At 35.5% G+C, this 23,085-nt stretch overlaps 1 protein-coding gene across 1 annotated transcript in view; it reads right to left on the bottom strand.

Annotated features, from left to right (window-relative positions):
* RIT2 (Ras like without CAAX 2) overlaps positions 1-23,085 on the bottom strand; it is a 385,184-nt gene that overhangs the window by 167,340 nt on the left and 194,759 nt on the right. Inside the window, exon 4 of the mRNA XM_049620174.1 lies at positions 20,672-20,863. Within this exon, the coding sequence (XP_049476131.1) occupies positions 20,672-20,863 (192 nt within the window). The remainder of the gene's footprint in view (positions 1-20,671; positions 20,864-23,085) is intronic.

The raw sequence follows: 23,085 nt of genomic DNA, 5'->3' as shown, positions 1-23,085 counted from the left end.
GCCATCATCCCCCTGGTTCAAACTTCTACCACAGACTTCCTTATACGTATAAATATTCTATGAAACAATTTTCTCTGTTTTAAGATCAATATCAATCATATTTCAGTAAACAAGATATTTGAGGACAGTAGAGATTCAACTTTGTAGGCTGAGGCAGAAGGACTCAACAGTAAAGAGAAAATGTGAAGATGTTCAATGGGAAAAAAAAATGAAATGATACACTAGAAAAAACACCAAGGGATGCAATCGGAAAATAAAGAAGGCTTATCTTTAGCAGTGACTCCCAAAGCATGAAACACACAGCTATCGGCATTCTCAAGACTTTCAGTAGATTCAAGAGGTCAAAACTATTTCCATAATATCGTTAAGATTTTATTTGGCTTTTTTCTCTACTGTGTTGGCATGTGTTCTGATGTGTACAAAAACAATATTGGGTAAAAGGACTGTTGCTTTGGCATGAATCAAGGTAGTGACACCAGATTGAACAAGTACAGTATCACTTGCTGCCACATACTCATAAAGTTTTAGAATAAACTTGAAGCTGTCAAAATTAATTTCACTAAATATTGACCCTTGAATTAACATTTCTAAGGAAATGTGAAGTGCACATACACATAAAACAGCTCTCTGCTGCCAATATACAATGGTTTTCTTGAGTTAAAGCACTTACACAGCCGGCTGGAGTTATGAGCTGAGATAGCCACATTTTTAGAAAACACTGATTTTGCCTGAAAGAATGCTTAACAGATAAGCCATCGTTATTCAGGTTTGAATACCTGGCATACATTTTCTTGACAATTAAGAAAATGAAATTTTCATTTCAAGGAGTACTACTGACAATATTTGTGGCCAATAACAAAACTTAAGCATTCACACAAATATAAGAATTCTGGCAACCTTGTATCCTCTATCATGAACTTCCCAATTCTAGAAGACTTTTAAAATGAAACTGGTAGGGGCACCTGGGTGGCTTGGTCGGTTAAGCGTCCGACTTCGGCTCAGGTCATGATCTCACAGTCTGTGGTTTCGAGCCCCGTGTCGGGCTCTGTGCTGACAGCTCAGAGCCTGGAGCCTGTTTCAGATTCTGTGTCTCCCTCTCTCTCTGCCCCTCCCCTGTTCATGCTCTGTCTCTCTCTGTCTCAAAAATAAATAAACGTTAAAAAAAAAATTAAAAAACAATAAAATGAAACTGGTAAGTAAAATTAATGAACCTACTATTTTGATATTATATAATCAAATATGTTACCATTTGGAAGATAGGCATAATTTAGTGAACCAATATTTTCTATGAGACCAGTGTGTGGTATTACAAAACCATGTATATTTTTGTAAAAGGTCTATTTAAAAATGCAAGGTAAACCAATAAATTTTAAGATACAAGGGTATCAAAAATAAATAAACCAACAAACAAATAAGCCACAAGAGTATAAAATTCAACTGACATGGGTATAGATTCTACTTGGCAACTAATTTTTAAGAAAATATCCCTTCTAGGATATCCTGTATCATCAAATAAAAATCTCCACAACTACCTGGAAGAACTTTGAAAATATGTTCCCTTTTCTAACCTTGGATTTTTTCCATATACTTACCAAACCAAATGTGCATTGCAGCCTTAATAAAAAAGCAGATATGAGAATTCAGCTGTCTTCTTTTTGGCCAGACATTAGTGAGATTTGCAAATAGTATAAAACTGTGAGTAAATTTGGAGGAAAATATAGGTTGATCTTATTTTTAAGAATCAGTTATTGATACTAACATATAATCAGGTTACTATTATTAATTTAAATAATGTAAAAATAATAAATTTAAAGTTCTGTTTTAATTTTTAATGTGGTAAATATCAATAGATATATATTGATACTTATCCGAGTTTTAATTTTTAATATGGTAAATAGCAATAGATATAGATATTTATTGATATCTGCTTATCTCAGATAAACAGAAGGCCTTGTGGGTCTTTAATAATTGTATGAATGTAAAATAACCCTTGAGAATCATTTGGAATATCTACATAACTTACTGAACCAATGTTTTCCAAGAGAGCTTTTCCAGTAGGCTTTATTTTTTTTTTACCTATAAAATGTATATAAATATGTCATGATGATCAGTACATAGACATGTAATGAGTCTAAATTAAAGCAAATTATTATGAATATAAATTCAGAAGAGTACAAGAGGAAAATGATATGTAAAGGCCCATAGAATACCCATAGTTCTGTGTTTCGCAAGCTGGTTGTAGAGTTTATTGATGGGCATTTTATTTTTATGTACCTATAATTTACATATATTCTGTTACATCACCTATTTCAAAATTTTAAAATTAGAAGATTCTAAGTAACAATTAATTAGAAAATAAGAATGGGAAAAATTGGAGGGCAGTTGAAGCATGCTAATGCTATGTTTTTCAAAAAATAAAAACACAAATTTTGGCTTCTCTTGGGAAAAAGATATATATGTTTGTGGAAAACTGGAGGGTAACATATGAGGTATAAACTAGAACTTCCAAACAATAAGAGATAAAAAATAATAATAGTTAACTAAAGACAAGAATGCATTAAAACAGAGACAAAGAGAAATACCACAAATGCAGAAACATAAATTATAATATACCAATAATTATAAAAATGCAAATATATGACATTGTTTTTCAGTCTATATTTTATATTTATACAATATTTTTATATGCTAGTTACAAGAACAATTTAAACAACATGACAGGAGTTAAAGGATTAGAGAAGAGAACTGAAAAAAGCTATAGTAATAGAATGTGGTGTATAAAGCAGTTTTGAAAAGATGGAAAAGGGAAAAATAATAGAGAAGCAATCTGGAGACTTCCAGGGATTATAGTGGAGTAGAGGGTCCTAGACTCATCTCAACCCATGTATACAGCTGGATAGCACCCACATCAGTGTAAACAATCAAGAAAATAATCTGAAGACTGGCAGAATGGACTCCCCACAGCTAAATCTAAAGAAGAGGTCACATCAGAGAGGGTAGGAAGGGCAGGCATGTGGTCAGGAGCCATGCAGACCCACAAAGAAATGTAAATATATTGCATGCTCATGGATTAGAGGAAAAGGTATTGTTAAAATATCTATACTATCAAAAGTAACCCACAGATTTAATGCAATCCCCATCAAAATACTGAAAATATTTTTCACAGAACTAGAACAATTCTAAAATTTGTATGGAAACACAAAAGACTCCAAATAGCCAAAACAATCTCAAAAAACAAAACTGGAGAGCACACAATCAGATATCAAGATATACTACAAATCTGTAATAATTAAAACCATAGGATACCGGCACAAAAATAGACACACAGATCAATAGAACAGAACAGAGTCCAGAAATAAACCCATGATTATAAGATCAATTCATCTTTGACAAAGGAGGAAAGAATATACTTTGGGAAAAAGGCAACAAATAGTGTTGGGAAAGCTGGACAGCAACATGCAGAAGGATAAAAGTGGACCACTCTCTCACACCATTCACAAAGAACACAAAAAGGACTAAAGACCTAAATCTGATTAGAAGGAGTGCATGCACCCCGACGTTTATAGCAGCATTACCAACAATAGCCAAACTATGGAGTCCAAATATCCATTAAGTGGTAAATGGATAAAGAAGATGTGAGGCAGGTGTGTGTGTGTGTGTGTGTGTGTGTACATGCTGGAATATCCAGTCATCAAAAAGAATTCAATCTTGCCATTTGCAACAATTTGGTTGGAGTTAGTTTATTATGCTAAGCAAAATAAGTCAGAGAAAGATAAATACCATATGATTTCACTCACATGTGGAATTTAACAGAACAGATGAACATATGGGAGGAGAAATAAAAGAGAAACAAATCATAAGAGACTCTTAAAGATAGAGAACAAACTGAGGGTTGATGGAGGGAAGTGGGTGGGGGATGGGCTTGGTGGGTGATTGGTATTAAAAAGGGCACTTGTTATGATGAACACTGGGTATTGTATATAAGTGATGAATCCCTGAATTCTACTCCTGAAACCAATATTGCACTCTGTTTTTTTTTTTAATTTTTAAAAATTTTAAGCGCTTATTTTTTGAGAGAGAGACAGAACATGAGCAGGGAAAGGACAGAGAGGTAGGGAGACACAGGATTCAAAGTAGGCCCCAGGCTCTGAGCTTTCTGCACAGAGGCTGGTAGGGGGCTCAAACTCACGAACAGTGAGATCCATGACCTGAGGTGAAGTCAGTGGCTTAACTGACCGAGCCACCCAGGCACCCCACTATTGCACTGTATGTTAACTAACTAGAACTTGAACAAATATTTGAAAAAAAAAAAACCCTAAATCTGAGACTTGAAACCATAAAACTCCTAGAAGAGGGCACTGGGAGTAATTTCTCTGACATTGCCCAACATTTTTCACATATATCTCCTGAGGCAAGCAAAATTAAACAATTGGGACTACATCAAAATAGAACACTTCTGCATAGCAAAAAAAAATAATCAACAAAACTAATGGCAACCTACTGAATGGTGGAAAAATATTTGCAAATGACATACCCAATAAAGGGTTAATATTCAAAATATATAAAAATCTTACACAACACGTGCAAAAAACCCCAAATAATCCAATTTTAAAATGGGTAGAAGACATAAATACACATTTCACCAAAGAAGACATATAGATGACCAACACACACGTGAAAAAATGCTCACATCACTAATCATCAGGGTAATGCAAATCTAAACCATAACGACATCCCACCTGTCAGAATGGCTAAACTCAAAAACAAAAAAACAACCAGTGTTGACAAGGATGTGGAGAAAAAGGAACCCTTGTGTACTATTGGTGGGAATGCAAATTGGTGCAGCCACTGTGGAAAACAGTATGGAGGTCCCTTAAAAAATTAAGAATAGAATTACCATAGGGGCGCCTGGGTGGCTCAGTTGGTTAAGCATCCGACTTCGGCTCAGGTCATGATCTCACGGTCGGTGAGTTTGAGCCCTGCGTCGGGCTCTGTGCTGACAGCTCAGAGCCTGGAGCCTGCTTCGGATTCTGTGTCTCCCTCTTTCTCTGACCCTCCCCCATTCATGCTCTGTCTCTGTCTCAAAAATAAATAAACATTAAAAAAATTTAAAAAAAAGAATAGAATTACCATAAAATCCAGTAATTCCACTACTTGGTATTTACCCAAAGAACACAAAAACACAATTCAAAAAGATATGTACACTCCTATGTTTATTGCAACATTATTTATAATAGCCAAATTATGGAAGCATCCTAAGTGTCCACTGATAGATAAATGGATAAGGAAGCTATGGTATATAGATACACAATGGGATTTTACTCAACCATAAAGAATGAAATCTTGCCATTTGCAACAACATGGATGGACCTAAAAGGTATAATCCTGAGTGGAGCTGGTCGAAGAAAGACAAATACCCTAAGAGAAGAAACAAATGAATAAAGGAAAAAAAGAGAAATCAATAAACAGACTCTTTATTATAGAGAGCAAACTGATAGTTACCAGAGTGGAGGTGGGTACAGAGATGGGTGAAACAGGTGAAGGGGATTAGGAGTACTCTTATCCTGATGAGCACTGAGTAATGTATAGAGTTGTTGAATCACCATATTGTATGCCTAAAACTAATATAATACTACACATAAACTATACTAGAATTAATTTTTACTTAAAAAGTAACTTGGACCAGAGCAGGACTAAAGTTTACAATGCATTTTGGTGAATTTATGAAAATAAAGTCTTTCTTATTTCATTGATTAAAAAAAAAAAGAAGCAATCTGGGAGATCCAACAGTTATATACCCATGTGCTTTTAAGAAAATCATCCTATATAGGACACAGTCTAACCAAATTACAAGAAAAAGTGGACAGATCTTCAGTCTTAGTATGTACTTGTCAGATCTCTTTAGTATTTGATATAGTAAAGAAAACAATTACGAAATTTATGTAATAGATTGATCAGCAATACCAGCTCTGTCTTGCTAAAGAAGAAATTGTTAGGCAAATCTCAAAATGCAACTCACAAAGAAAACTTAAAGTGAAAAAAGGAAGTGATAGAATGGATGTATGTATGTACATATGTATGTATATGTGCACATAAAACATAAAAACAAAATTCATCAGAATATGTAAGTAACTCCTATTAATTCATATACAAAGGGTAGGTAACAATAAACATGTGGCCAAGTGTAAAAAGATAACTCATGGGAGGATACAAAAAAGTTACATGAAAAAGTTCCCCCACCTAATTGGCAATCAGGAGAATGGAAATCAAAGTGATGACAGATTTTCACACTAGTTGGACTGACAAAAATGTAAAACCCAATAACTAGGATGCAGAAAATGATTTTTAATATATTCTAGAGGGTGTGTAAATTGGTACATTTTGGAAAGTGATTTGTCAATACCCTCAATACCCAGTAAACTATAAATTTGCATGCCTTCACCCAGTTCAGTTTCACTTCAGCCATGTCTGCTAAGGTTCTTTTTGCACATGTTTTTGAATGGATGTGCAAAGAAATGTTTGTGGCAGCATTGCTAGTAATGTGAAAAACCTGGTGGAAGCATTTTACAATAGGTCAATATAAATTTCAATGTATTAATTGATTATGCAACCCATTAAAATGCATAAACTAGGTTTATATATTTATCAACATATATATCAAAATAATAACCGTGTGTGAAACAAGAACAAGTTGCCTGAATAGGTAGACTTGTATACTTACATGTACGAATATGTGGGGGTATACATATGATGTATTTAAATATATACAAATAGGCAAAATTATAATACCTGTTATTTCTAACTACACATGATTTGTAAATATACAGAAACATGTATTGGTGATTAGAGAGCAGGTAACAGGTAAGGAGGCTTGCTCTAGAACCCAGAACTAGGGATAAAGACTGAGGAAGAAGAACATACATTTATAAGCAATATTTATCCTTTTATTAAACAAAAATAACTGAGATAAACGTATACACACACATTTACGTGTATATAGGCAGATACATATTCTGATATACATATATATATCTGCCTATTCCAGGAGCATTTTCATTTTAAGCCTGTCTCTCTTGGAATGAAAGTTTGCACTCCCTAATATTGAATACCAAGTTTCAATAAGCAAGCAGGGAGAGAGGTGTTCTGTGGTTGAGAACAGCCAGCCAGCCTGAATGCACATTACATATGCAGTTATATGCTCTGCCCATTATTATGACTCTATTTTCCATCAGGCAAGAACCAAATAATACAAGTTCTCTTTTATTCTCAAAATAAAAACCAAACCTATCCTGTCTCATAATGTCTCATTTTTTATACAGACACATATACTGAATATACAGCAAAATAGAACCATGAAAGTGCTGAAATCATATTACATTAATGTCATTACTGCATGAATTTCCTAAGAAATGTCATCTTTGATTATGTCTTTATTCCTTGATCTTTTCTATCTAAAAAAATATAAGAAAAATATAAATCTTAATTTAAATAGTAGCATGCTATACTTAAGATATTCCAACGATGCTTCTGACATTATTGGTTTCTTAGAGAAAAACCATGTTCTATCCAGCCTCTCCCCTGCTGCTCCTCATGGTCATTTTAATTGCAGATTATTCTCATTTTTGTAGTATTACTGATAGATTGGAAGCAGAGGATATACATCATTAATTGCTGTGTATAGAACACTGCATTTCAAAACCTGTCTTTTTTGGCCCCAGATTTTATCTGTTTATTACAAAAATGGCTTTGTCTCCTCCATTAGGACAAATACTACTGAAAACAATGCAGTATTTCCAATTATTCCTGTTTCTTTATACTACACTCAAGGATTGGACCAAGAGACCTAGCTTTCTGCCTGGTCTCTCTCAACATATCCAGCATCATACTTAGCATTGGTGCTTTAAAGGATGTACACACATATTTTTCAATCACCTTTTCTTAGGATGGTGGTGTTCCATGGAATTATTATCTCAAACTTTGTCTCCATCTTCCCTCAGTTTGTGTCCAGTAAAGGAAAAAAAACCACCAAGTATTTCTTTGCCTATTCTTTTTAAACATCTTTCTTCTGATTTTTTTTTCATTTAGTATAAACTAGTTCCTCCTTCCATTAAGTGCACAGACAAGCTGTGTGGGCAGATGTACACAAAATGGATCCAGTGTGAACAGTGCAGAGGCACTAGCAAGTGGAGAAGTCACAACAAGAAGGGCACACTAGTGTGTGATGTTCACTGAACAAATGGTTTAGTATGCTTATGGTTTAGAATTCAAGGCATGGAAAGTTGGCATGAGAGAGGTGCGCAAGGACTGTGTTTAGATGGGATCTGGCATTGGAATTTACTCCACAGACTATCAGAACAATTGAGTACAAAGGATAAAATTATCATATGCATTTTGAGAAAAACCAAACAAAAAGCTCAAAAGCAGGGACCTACTAAGGGTGTTTGACACAGACTGGGAAGAATCTACCATAACCCCTATCCCACCTATACGTGACCCTGCTTCCCTTCACTTCTATCACCCACTAATTTGGCTACTGTCTCCTAAGTGCCAACAGAGGACCATATGGGTATAGCCCTAGCTCTTACCAGTAACAGTGGGCTCTCAGGGGCCAGTCTCTGGTACATGTAGCTCACAGAGCTTTTTTAAAATAAAACTAAATCCTACTCATTGGCATTTAAATTAACTTATGGTCAATTTAGAACAGCTAGAGGTATGTACAAGGCCTACAAACTTAACTGCTACAGCAAAGAATTCACTGGTCAACAAAAGAACATGTTATTAAAGTGTACCGGTGAGTTCTTCCTCTGGCTATAGCCCACTAGGTAATTTTGAACAACCCTTCCACTGAAATAAACTAGTAGACCTTGAGGGACAGATCAAGATAGATAAAGTTCCTGATTATATTAAGTTGATGTGGGATTTTTTTAGTCTTTTTAGTTTTGTGCCAGAAGTAAATATGATAAGTCACAGTGCAAAAAAAAAATCAAGAGTAATTTCTTAAAAAAAGAGATTTTAGATGGATAAAAAAGTTATTCATCTCAAGTTTTAAATAAATGTGTTTAGTATTTTTCAAGGACAGGAAAGATTAAAATTTTTAGCAAATAAGATGAAAATTTAAAAGCAGAATTACTAAAATTTAAAAACACAACAATTTAAATTAAGAACTCAGTGTGTTAGTTTAAATCAGATTAAGTGTAAGGGAAAGAGTAAACAAAAAGAGCATTCATAAGAAAATATCTAGAATGAAGTGCAGGGATATAAAATGATGGAAAATAACAGAAAAATATCCTAGCTGAAATATAAGATAAGGTGAAAAAGATTAACATGGCTCTAACTGGATATTAGAAGGGAAAGAATAATATAAAAGTCATATATGAAGAGGTAATGACTAAGCATATTACAAATCTGATTAAAAAAAAATAAGCCACAACTCAAAAAGCACAGATTTTAACAAGCACACACCCAGAGAGCAAGTAAGCAAGAGAGAGAAAGCCACATAGGTACCTCAAAGTAAACCTCTTTAAAATTATAGACAACAATGGGGTGCTTTGGTGCTTCAGTCTGTTAACCTTCAGACTCGTGATTTTGGCTCAGGTCATGATCTCATGTTTTGGGAAATGGAGCCCCACATCAGGCCAGGCTCTGCACAATACAGAGCCTGCTTGGAATTCTTTCGCTCTTTCACTCTCTCTCAAAATAAATAAACATTTAAAAATAAAATAAAATTATAGACAAGAAAAATCCTAAAATCATCAGGGGTGGCAACTGTGGTATAGGAGGTGTGGTGCAGAGTACCTTCAAAATAACAATTGGATGGGTATCTTATTTTCCAACACAAACAAAGGATACCAGAACAAATGGAATTCTATCTCCAAATTGTTTAAAGAAAATGACTACAAATCTGGACATACATGAACTGCCACCCAAAAATGTATATTCTTACCAAATATATATGGGACATTTACCAAAACTGATCACATGGCATGTTTAAAAATCAACACCACAAATTTGAAAGGACTAAAATTATAGAGTATATTTATTAAGCAGAAATTCATTAACAAAATACCTCCTAATTCACCATATGCCCAGAAATTAAGAACTACACTTCTGAAAAACCCATGAGTAAAAGCAGAAATCACAATCAAGATTAGACAAATTTTGAACTTAATGATAAAATAGGACATAAGGGCTTCAGCTGAGGTCATGATCTCACCATCCGTCAGTTTGAATCCTGTATCAGGCTCTTTGCTGACAGCTCAGAGCCTGGAGCCTGCTTGGGATTCTGTGTCTCCCTCTCGCTCTCTTCCCCTCCCCGACTCTCAAAAATAAATAAACATTTAAAAAAATTTTTTTAAAATAGGACATAAGAATTTAGGGTATAGCTATATTAAAGTCTTCATTAGAGGTACAATTACAAACTTAAATGCATAAATCAGAAAAGAACAGATGAAAATCAATGAGCTAAGCATCCATTTCAAGCATTTGTAAACAGGGTAGTAAATTAAACTCCAAAAAATTAGGAAAAAGAAATAATCAAAACTAAAACCTGGCAATTATAAAATGGGACAATTTCAAGATAATCTAATAAGAATAGTGAGATAGATGTAAAGGATAATACATTAAGACGTGGGTTTACTCCAGAACTCTATGATATATTTCACAATTAAAAATGAATCAATAAGGGGCCCCTGGGTGGCTCAGTCAGTTAAGCGTCAGGCTTCAGCTCAGGTCATGATCTCACAGGTCATGAGTTCAAGCCCTGGGTTGAGCTCTGTGCTGACAGCTCAGAACCTGGAGCTACTTCAGATTCTGTGCTCCCTCTCTCTCTGCCCCTCCCCCACTCGCACTCAATCTCTCTCTAGAATTAGAATAGAATTATTTAACTTAAAAACAGATCAATAGAATGTACTCAATCTGAACAAAGAGAATATAGACCAAAAGAAAAAATGGAATCATTTGCTGAAGCATTTCAGTAGAGAAGAGGTAGCCTTTTCAGTAAATGGTACTACAGCAATTAGATATCCAAAACAAACCAAAACAACAAAGCAAATAACAATAATAATATAATAATAATAATAAAACATTTTATACAAGCAATAATTCAAGATAGATCATGCTCTTAAATGTAAAATATAAAACTTCAAGAAAAGACATAGGTGAAAATCTTTGAGACCTAGGACTAAGTGGTATTCTTTGATTTGATACCAAAATTATGATTCTTTTAAGTAAAGAATGGACTTCAACAAAATTAAAATTTTTCCTGCAGAAGAGTTTGTTAAAAGAACGAAAAAGCAAATTACAGACTGGGGGAAAATATTTGCAAATCGTATATCTGACAAAGGCCTTGAATCTTGAGTTTACAAAGAATTCCTCAATGCTTAATACTAAAAAAATAAATAAATAAAAATAAAAAATATAAAAAAAGGAATAACCCAATTATAAAATAGTCAAAGGACATGCACAGACATTTCACTGAAGAGGCTATACAGATGGCAAATAAACACATGAAAAGATGTCTAATATTATTAGTCATTGGAGAAATGCAAATTAAAACCATAATGGGATACCACTATACACCTAACAGAATGTCTAAAACGAAAAATAGTGATAATATCTAATGCTGGCAAGGGTGAGAATGTAAAGTAAGTACAGACACTCTGGAAAATATGTTAGTATCTCCTTTCAAAACTAAAAACAGATGCATCCTAAGACCCAGAAATTTCACTCTTGGGCCTTTATCCCAAGGAATTATAGACTTGAGTTCATGCAGGAATTTGTACATAAATGTTCATAGCAGCTTTATTTATAATAAATGAAAGCTGGAAACTACCCAAATGTCTTTAAAGGGTGAATGGATGAACAAACTGTAGTTATATCCAAACTGAATGTTATTCAGTAATAAAAAGGAACACATTATTGATAAACAAAACTTGGATGTACTTCAGGATATAGTGCTGAATGAAAACAGCCAATCTCAAAAGGATGCATAGTGGGTGATTTCCATGTGTAACAATCAAGAAATAAACCATGTGTGCAGAGATGGAGAATGGACTGGTGGACTGATGGTTGCTGGGGGTTAGAAATTGGGGTGGGTAGCGAATAGGTATGGCTGTAAAGGAGTAACATGAGGGAGTCTTAAGGTAATGGTACAACAGGGTATCTTGATTGTGGTGGTGGTTATACAGGCTACATAGGTGATAAAACTGCATATAATTATACAAATATACGCCCAGATGAGTGTGTTATAACTGGTGAAATTCAATATTCTCTATGGATTGAACAAATATCAAGTTCTTGGTTTTGATATTTTATAGTTATGTAAGAAAATAGTACTGGGGATGCTAAGAGAAAGGTGCACGGGTCTTTACACATTTGCTTGTAACCTCCTGTTCTGTATAATTATCTCAAAACACATTTTTAAATATTTTTTACTTATTTGAGAGAGAGAGAGAGAGAGAGAGAGAGAGAGAGAGCACGAGCAGGAGAAGGGCAGAGAGAGAGGGAGACACAGAATCTGAAGCAGGCTCCAGGCTCTGAGCTGTCAGCACAGAGCCCGATGTGGGGCTCAAGCTCACAAACTGCAAAATCATGACCTAAGCCAAATTCAGACATCTAACTGGCTGAGCCCCCACGTGCCCCTCTCAAAACAAATACAAAAGCAAGATGATTATGTAATTTCCCAAACATGTGTTTGAATGAAGGGTAAGAGTTCCCAGTGTGCAAACAGGAAGTGTTCCTCTTTTAGAATATCGGTTTCCTTTGCTACTGAAAAGTTCACTTCAGAAAACTTGCCTTTACTAAGACCTACGTTAGTATCTGATTTTCAGATTATTTTCATCAAAATGAAATCTAACGATGATTTTCACTTTTACAAAATATTCTTTACTTCTTTGCTTTATGTCCTTTCAGTTTACAAAAGGTTTTATAGGAACACTGTACTTTCAGATAACAAGGAAAACCTGTTTTTGTAATTCAACCTATAAATATCATTCTTTTGGATTTACAGGATCGTCTTGGTCTCTATGATACCTATACTTATAGCTGCACAAACATACTGAGAGTTTTTTGTTTCTGTTTGTTTTCAATACAACCAGAAGCCTGAGAACTAAAATTATCACAAATGTCAGAGTTTGGCTATACCAGGATACCTAGGAAAGGGCAAGGAGGGCAGAAATCTCAAATAGAATAATAAGAATTTTAAAACTTCACCTACTCAGTATTTCTTTTGAGGAAGTTAAGTGATTGGTCTGAAAATTTTTAAGAGATATGAACAACTTTGTATCTGGGATTTCATTTCAAAGCTCCAATCTGATTCCCCATAAAGCTTTTCTTTCCTCCTTTCCTTAAAAAGAAGCTTTTCTATATACTTCCACTGACTTGTCAATTTTACAAATGTGGCCAATGATCCATGAAAACCAAACAATTCACTGTAACACCATTTAAATAAGGAAGGGAAGCAAACAGTTATGTCACTTCAAACTGAGTAGACACAACCTCTGTTCCAATGAAACATGAAACTGCCAAATGGGAAGCCATTTAGTCACAGGTGTATAATATATGCAGTAAAATTTAGATTTTCTTATGACATATTTGAATGGAGAAGTGAATTTAATTTAGGATATTTTCATCACTGTTCTTTTTGTATCAGTTTTTAAAATTTTTATTTTTTATGTGTCTATGTACATACGTGCGTGTGTGAGAAAAAGAGCATGTGTGTTTTTCTTTCAGGTCTCCAATATCTCATTTAAGACTTTAAAAATGCTTATAGGGTCTAGATTCTCTCTTATGGAGTCTGAAGTATAAATGATCTCATGTCTTTCCATCTATATTCCTTCTAACCCTGTGGCTCTCTAGCTTACTGCAGAATCACCCCATTTGTTCAAATAGATTTCTGTGTCTTCTTCCTATTGTTTCTGATTTACGAGGATTAGGATAGAGGCTGAGAATTTGTGTTTCCTACAATGTTTCTAGGTGATACAGATTCATCCTCATTCAGGATGAGGCTGTCCATACATGGAAAAATTAACTTTTCTAAAATGGCAAAACATAATTTTAGGTCTTTCTCATTTATTGTCATTTTTTACTCAGTTTGACTTAGCTCATGATCTAACAGAAATTCCTAACATTGATTCCTCCAAAGCTTTGTTCAAAATTCAGTTACTTCAAGATGGCTACTCTGTTCCACATTTGAAAAGTAGGAAAACAATTTCAAAATACATTTTGCAAAATCTGTGCACTGAAGCCTATACACTGCAGTTAAAAAATTCACTGGGCCTTCTCCCAGTTTTAATCACCTTTCCTTTTGACACAATACCTAAATATTTGATTTGGTAGGGTCTAAATTGTGAAACCTGTTAGAATAACCCAAAGAATAAACAATCCAGGTGAGGGATAAGGATGGTAGTACCTCGTATTTATTAAGTCCCTAGTTTGTACCAAGAACTGTGCTAATCTAATGACATTATCTCATCTACTACCTAAAAACCTGTGAAAATAATATTATCCCCATTCTACAGAAGCAGACACTGAGAGGGATTTTGTAGCACATGATACTGGTTAGAGATCAACGCTTGTGAAGGAAGGAGTAGGAAGCTGGATTGGATACAGGGAGAAGGTCAATGACAATGCAAGCCCAACAGAGTCTTTGCCAAACCGGCATGGGGATCTGGAGCAAGATTTGCTTGACGCAGTGTCCCACTGGATTGCAATGGCTGGAAATTTTTGCCCACGCCTCATTGCAAGTGGGTATCCCTGGGAAGGGTAGGACCTCAGTCAAGGAGGCTTTGTTACTGAGGATGACCCTGAAGCATCTGACAGCTGAAGTGATCTACTGACTATGCCTCCTGTCTCTGTGCTGGGAGGAATATACTTTTTTGAAGGAGAATTTGGGTGTTCATCTTGAGTTTGCCACTCATGCGTCCAAGGACACACTGATTGTCTCAGTGAATATTCACGCTCAGGACTACCTGGTTCTTTTGATGATATACTTTGTTATTTTCTAAAATGTATTTGCTAAATATAGGTCTTCACTTTGTCTTGAGGAGTCTCATCATGGACACCCACTGTGTTGTGTGACAATGCAACAGTGCCCTCTGGTACCACTGAATGATGTAGCAGTTTGTCCATACATGAAAGGTCTCCAAACTTCACTGTAATTTTGTCACCTGTCATCCTGTCAGCGTGCTGCATGAGTATGGAATTCATGAATAGTCCATTGCTTTTACCCAAGCTGCCATCATCCTTCATCCTGATGACTAAATCTCCTGATTGGTATTCCTGCTTCCATTCTTGCCCTCCTCCATCAACTAGATGGACAACGAAAACTCATTCGTGCCACATCTCTGCTCAAATATTTGAAAGAATTTTCTTCCCATGTGTGTATTTATGTATAAATATATAAATATAAATATATTTATAATTATAAATATTATAAATAAATATAAATAAATTTGCATATAATTTTACTCACGACACCATTTTTGTAGTGTGTAGTTGGTACATACATGCACAAATTGATCATTATCTGTCTCCCCTACTATAATTTCAGATTCTTCTTAAGTTTGAATTTGTCATGTTCACTCCAGAACAACCAGATTCTAAAAACGTGCCAGTTACCTATTGAGTAATTACTAAATATTTGGTAAATAATTTGGATTAAAAAATAGTTTCAGCAAAACTCCACCTCCAAATTCTAGTTTCAAAACTTACCCATCTAGATAAATTACATCAAATTCTAAGCTTTTTTTCCATTTTAATTGGAGTTAATATATTTGGATGTGTAATGAAATGAAATAGCCTATCAAGAAGATGCTATGGAAAGGATAAGTAAGGCTAGATAATTGTCAAATTTAAATGTGTATTCCCATTATATTGCATGAATTATCAAAACTCTTTTCCCACAAAAAAACCCTCATCATTTGGAAAAATGTGTTTGTATCAATTATCTAATATACTGATTAAAGATGAAGTATTACTCTTTTGCACTTTTAAAAACTCGAATGGCATTTGCAACTACTGCATTATAACATATCCAACATGCTCTGGTACATATTTATGCTTTGTGTTTGACCAAGTGTGTCTTCAAGGTAGGCCCTATCTATCAAATTATCCTGAGGATGCTTGATATACATGTGCCAGGCAGGCTGGTCTTCCCAACTTCTCCTCCTCAATACTCCATGCCTTGTGCACACTCACAGCCCTGGTTCACATTGCCTATTCTCTACACCTACTTTTGTTGTTCCTTCCCCGAAGGACTGTCATCATTCACCTGCTCCTTCCTACCTGGTCAGGATGCCACTCCATTCAGCATCTTCCTTCCTCAAAATGTTGCCAACATTGATTTTTCCTGGTTTTCAACAACAATTGCACTTATGCATGTGTCATATCATTCAACATTTAGTTCTGTTGTTTAATAAAATGTTGTACATCACATGCATTGATCCTTTCAGAAGAGAAAGTCCTTGAGGACAGAGACTGGCTTACTCATTCCTTTACTGTGTCCCCAAACTGCCACCGCTCTGCCAAGGGAAGTACATGCTTGACAAAAACTCGAAATAGATGTTTTTCTTAACACAGAAATTTCTCGTCTCTACAGCTTTCATATGCCCCTCTCAATAAAGGAGTTGAACTATTTTCATTAGGTAGATAACTGAAGAATAAACAAAGGTATTTCATGTTTCCAGATCTGCATTCGAAGAGTTAGGCTGTGGAAAGCTGAGTTTCAAGACTTCAAACCGAGTATTAAGCTGCAATTAGACTGTCAGCACTGAAAGGTTTGTCATGGTCTACCTTCAGGATAAAACAGTTTGTGGTCTACAACAGATGTAAAACTTTCCTAACCCAGCTTTCGGATCTTTGGGACTCACTCCATTTATAGCACCATTTTTACTCTGTAGAATTTTGCAAAAACAGAAAAAAGGCAGAAATTATTACTTTCCACTCCCCAGTGTGACAGCAGAAGGCCCAATAGGGAGAAAGGCCATGCAAGCTCAGGGACCTATTGTAGCCTAGGACTTTAAAAAGGGCTTTAGAATAGTTTGGCTGGACTCAGGACAAGATGGTGCCCCTGATTAGAGAACAGTGCCTTTCAGTAGTTTTGAGCACCATTTCCTTGCCCTTAATTTTCCTCACATTCTTCCCAACTCTGGCTATTACTGCCTTGTCCAGCTCCTTGCCCTGGAGCTCCTCGCTCCACCTCCAAAGAGCTATCGTTCTGCTCCTTCCTGCTCCAGTAAAATGCAATTGCTCATCTTCTATCCTCTCAGGAGCATGCTAAGATCCTGAAATGAATATGACCAATTTCATGAAAAACAATAATGGTTTGTAGGCCCAAATTATAAAATAGTGAGATTTCAAATCAGAGACACTGGACATGTTCTCACAGCCCTAACTAGCTATGTGACCTTGAGCAAGTCACTGAACGTATTGAAGTTTCAGATAACTCATAGGTAAATAGGTACCATAAAGGAGCCTACTTTGTGGCCTTATGGTAAAGATGAAATAAAATTATGTGTGCTAAGTGCCTGGCACAGAGTGTTGCAATACTAAATGCATCATCAGGATCAGTGTCAAAATGAATATTGTTCTCAGAGAAAATACTCAAAGTTAAACAGAGCGCTTCAATATATTTTCTTAAAGATGTCATTTATGATGAAGGACATCAGGCACCAAAACTTGTTTCTTTTTCTTGGTACAAAGGGACTTGGAATTCACAGAGATGGATTCAAAATGTAGCCACCCACTCTGCCACACAAGCATGATAAGAAGCAGCTGTTATCATCAGCACTTCCCTTTCAACCGCTTTCTATGAGGAAGAAGAGCTGTCAAGTAAAAACCCTGCTTCTCTGCCTCCTAACACTGAACATAAGCACTAGCATGATTTCCTTCAGAAGCTTCCAGAGTTTAACATTATCACTCTAGGACTCTTCACAAAACTCCTTCGAGCTATAGATGATGCAGGTGTCAACATCTTTGTTTTGGGGGGAAAATGTGGAAAAAACCCAAAACTAAAATGGAGACCTATCCTTTAAAGACTGATGTAAGAAAAAGAGTACATGTGATCAGGGTTTTAGTCTTAAATTTGTCACTAACAGCAGTATTTTATTACAATCAATTTCTATCAGTAAACTTACTTCTCAAATATCCTCATCCATCAACTGCTTGCCTTACAACTACACGGGACAGTTACAGGATTAAAATAAAGTGAGAATTGAAAGCATTTTGAGAAGGAAAAACCACTCTACAATTATAGGAACAATTATTTCTATCGCAAACACCACAGCCAGAAGCCAAATTTGCATATCAACACTTCATTATTGGAGACATTGGTACATGAGCAGTTTTAAAAAGATTGTAATTTGAGTTTTCATGGTTTTTGCACTTTCTATGACTATCTTGTTTACTTGCTTTTATCTAAAAGGGAAAGTATGTCAAATCTGCTAAATTACTCAGCTTAATATTATTTTTGTTATTTGTTTCAGTGATGTTTGTGATGCCTGTGAGTCACATCACTGCTAATCTGCAATTACCCAGGCTGAGACCGGGTATCTGTTGAACACCTTTGATCCTGGGAAAGCAGAAGCAGAGCCAGAATGGGGAGAGGAAAGCAAATGCCAGCCAGTGTTGGAATCATGGAGAGAAATCATTCTACAGACAATGTGATTAACTTTTGCCTGAAGATGTTTCCCTCATGTTCTCAAATGTACTAGCTTACAAGAGTCACTTGTAGCTCTCTTGACTGGCATTCAATTAAAGGTTTATGTTTCCTAGAAATTCTAAGAAGTACAGTTAAATGTGGTCATGTAATCACTGATGGTATATTTGCATCTCGGGGTGCTCCCACATGTCATTTCCCACAAGTCCTAAAGAAAATAAAAATTAAAAAAAAAAACCTAGAACCTCCCCACTCTTCAGAGGAGTATCTGAAGAGTTCACCACTAGACTTATACCTCTCTTTTTTTCTTTCCTTTTTGTCAAGTATCACAGAATAGATTCATATTTCATTGGTGAGATAAACTTGAATTCCTATCTCATAGAAATGTAACCATGTCATACTAAACACTACTTTGGGGAAAAAAAATAAAGCAATGCAGAAGAACAGGTACAGAGGAGACAAATATTATAGCTCCTAAAAAATAGCTGCCACTTTAAGATGCTTAGATTTTCAAGTCAGATATACGAAAAATGCCGCTACAAAAATGTACTGCACGAAATCGTAGAAATTTTGTTTCTGTATTAAAGATAGATTTATAAGCATTGGCTCCATATGAGATATTTTCACTTGAGAAAACTTAAAAGTCATTTGATACAAAAATACAAATATATTTAACATTTAAAGTAGGAGTAAACTGTTTTAGTGAAGATTCTAGCCTTAGAATTTATGAGGTTACTTTAAGAAGAATAAAAATTATTAATTGGAAACACACAAACTATTAAAATCCAGCTCAAATTTAAGGGCAGTTTAAGTAAAGATAAAGTATCTAAAATTATAACTAAACCATTCAATTTAGGTAATTCAATTTACAAAAATTTGTTTTTCATGACTTAGTAATTTAACTTTATACAAAGTGAGTCATGACAATAGAATTGTGAGATGATTTGCCTGGCCCCTGAACTAGGTTTTGGTCATTTAATCTCTTTAGGAGTACTAAGGACAACTGAAGTATCATTACCCTGTAGAGATGAGGCCATCAGTTTGCCCATCAGGCCCTGAGAGTATCTGATCAGATAAGAATAAATTATAATGAACCACATGAAATCTGGTAAAGGATTGCAATATGTGGTTTCTGCTTTATCAGAAGCTAGCCATAGTTTCTGTATTGTCAGTTTTGTTTGTTTGGAGAAAGGAACTGAGGATCACAATGATACAGCAGGGGCAGCTTGAAGCAGATTTATGGTATATGGAAGGTGTTTCTTATTCAACCTGAAAAGTAGTAGCTTCTGACTCTGGAAGGTAGGAGGAGTCCTATTTTGATTACCCATCACTGCATGAAAAATTACTCTAAAATATGGTGGTTTAAACAACTCTATTTTATTTGCCTATGATTCTGTGGGTCAGAAACCCAGACCAGGCTCAGCTGAGAGTTGTCTCTCTTCCATATGGATTGACTAGGTTATCTTATAAAGTTATAGTCAGATGGTAGCTGGTTCTAGAACATGGTAAGTAGCTTTGCCCACATATGTGGTGCCTTGGCAGGAACTGCGGTGAGGCTGGATGTTGCTTTGTTCACATGGATCTCTCTAATGATTACATTGGTCTTTACATGGTAGCTGGATCTCAAGAGCAAGCATTTTAAGTGGCAAAGGTAGAATCTGCAGAACTCTTATGACTCTACCTCTATAGGCACACAGCATCATCTCTACTATACTCTACTGCCCAAAACAAATCATAGGGCCAGCCCAAATCTAAGGAGTGGGAAAAACAGACAGGAGGATTCCATCATCCTGATGGAATAAAGATACTACAAAGTAGCATGTGGGATGGGATATATTGTGGTGGCTAACACAATCCACCAGAGATTTTAAAAGATTTTTTTTTTTTTTTTTTTTTTAGAAAAGTCACATGCGTCATTTCTTTCTCATAATTCTCAGTATGAACCTTGGAAAGCAGGCATACTTGGTATTACGTACTCTCGGAGTTAAAAGCAAACTGAAAAAAAAATTTGGCACTCACCTGGCGGAACTGTTCTAGGTCAATTTTGTTACCCACCAGCACCAAGGGAATTTCATAGGTGTGGCGGACTTGAAAAATGAGCTCTTTAAACTTGGCAGCTTCCTGGAATGACTGGCGGTCAGTGACAGAGTAACAGATGATGAATCCCTCTCCACCTCGCATATACTGCTCCCGCATGGCTGTGAATTCTGCCTGTAGAAAAAGAACAAAATTGTTACAGAATTTAAGATAGTGAAGCCAACACATTAATAAAAGGTAAAAAGTAGATAAATTATGAGACCAAGTAATTTGGGTAGAAATTTTTAAAAGTTTATTTCTGGGGTTTGCATATAGAAAAGCAGTATGGGGTCTAAACATGAAATCTGAAAGCTTTAAAGTGTTCAGTGTTGATATTTAATCATAGAAATTTTGATTCAAGAGATCTTGGGGGGAGAGATTTTAAATAGCAGGTTAACTAATGAACTCTCAGGGATTATGCACATCCTTTTAATAGCTTTCTACTTAATGATCTCGTTTTAGGAAAGGGAATCTAATTTTGTGTACTCTGAACATTCAAACCTAGAGGAAATAATTTTCTCCTCAAAAAGATGAAAAGAAACACAAGTTTAACTTTGATTATCCTTGCGAATGGAGGAAGCTATTAGCACAGATAATCTAAGACCCAGTTTATGTGTTTGGGTTTTCTTAGATTTGTCTCCTGAGGGGCATCAACAAAGGGAACTTGTTGGCTGAGTCATGGGTCCCTTTCCAAGTTCTGTTCACTCTTACATCTTCTTCTTTTTCTGCAGGGAGAAATATACTGCTGTCCTAACCTGGGAGACACTGCTGTATTCGTTTTTCATGTTGTAGCCCACCTGACCTACATTTTCCAGGCAACTCAAAATTCTGCATTTGGTCTGAGCTGCAATACAAAACATTCCTTTTAGTCTAAATATCTGTTTTCATTCACTGTTATTCTGCTGAAGCCATGGTTAAAATCACAAGGACTAGTTAGATACATGCAATGGGAAGTATAAAAATTAGATCCTGGCTGTGGAACAAGCCATATTCAACAGTAAAAGAACACAAGAATATATTGTGACTCGGAATGTTTGTGAAATAAGTCCTCAAAGAAAGGAAGGATCCCATGATCTTGAACTGTATTTGAAGATTTTGCAGAGATGGGAATTCTTCACCCAGTGAACTATTTATAAGAATTACTAAAATGCCTTTTTTAGAGTAACTGTTGAAATAAATGTTAATTTGATTTAACATGGCTTGACTTTTGAAGGGTAGGAGCATTTACATAGATCCAAAAATTTTGGGAAACTGAGGTGCTTATGAGTGTAGAGAGGGTAATAAAGTTAATAGGTCCTGAGTTAGTGGGTGAATCTTTTTGAATCAACATGGGTTGGGTACAAACAGTATCGCTGGGTTTAATCTATCATTAAAGTTTTAAGAACTTCACTGGTGGCCACTACAAATTAGTTTAAGACAGCAATTTATAAAGTCGGGATATAGAATTTTACTTTATCTCTGCTTTTATATACTAGTTAAATTTTCTTATATTCAAATTGATTAAAATTATTTTAGAGTGGGGAAAAAAAACAAATTAAAAAAGTTCTAAGAACTTGAGCCCAGAAAGGAAAAATAAAAGACTTATCCAAGGATTAACAGCCAGCTGATGTGGAATTAGTTTGAATAACTTATCTTCTCTGATTCGTACTATCACCATTTACTTAGTACTAAAGTTTATTTAAACTCAATTCTAAATTTCACCATGTGAGTGTAATGCACTAACATGGGAGAAAAAAAAATCCTTTGGGCCTGTTTCTTCATCTGTAAGATAAGGTTGACTTACAAAAGTTCTGGTGTCCCTCACAGTTCTGGCCTTCTCTAATTCTTTTTATTTTTTTTAATGTTTATTTATTTTTGAGAGGGAGAGAGAGGCAGAGTGTGAATGAGGGAGGGAAAGAGACACAGACACACACACACACACACACACACACACACACACACACAGAATCCAAAGCAAGCTCCAGGCACTGAACTGTCAGCACAAAGCCTAATGCGGGTCTCGAACCCATGAACCATGAGATCATGCCTTGAGCTGAAGTTGGTTACCTAACTGACTGAGCCACCCAGGCACCACTGACATTCTCTAACTCTGATAATACTTTGCCTCAGTCAGAATCCCACAGTTGATGTGGATTGACTAGAGACCTATGGACTTAAATTGTTAAATGAGGTTTCTCCAACTTATAATTACATTTTTTTTTTAATTTTTTTTTCAACGTTTTTTATTTATTTTTGGGACAGAGAGAGACAGAGCATGAACGGGGGAGGGTCAGAGAGAGAGGGAGACACAGAATCGGAAACAGGCTCCAGGCTCCGAGCCATCAGCCCAGAGCCTGACGCGGGGCTCGAACTCACGG

The sequence above is a fragment of the Panthera uncia genome (genome assembly GCF_023721935.1).
Source record: "Panthera uncia isolate 11264 chromosome D3 unlocalized genomic scaffold, Puncia_PCG_1.0 HiC_scaffold_8, whole genome shotgun sequence".
NCBI classification, from domain to species: Eukaryota; Metazoa; Chordata; class Mammalia; order Carnivora; family Felidae; genus Panthera; species Panthera uncia.
The sequence above is the reverse complement of the archived record's forward strand: the minus strand, read 5'-3'. Positions and strand labels throughout refer to the sequence as shown.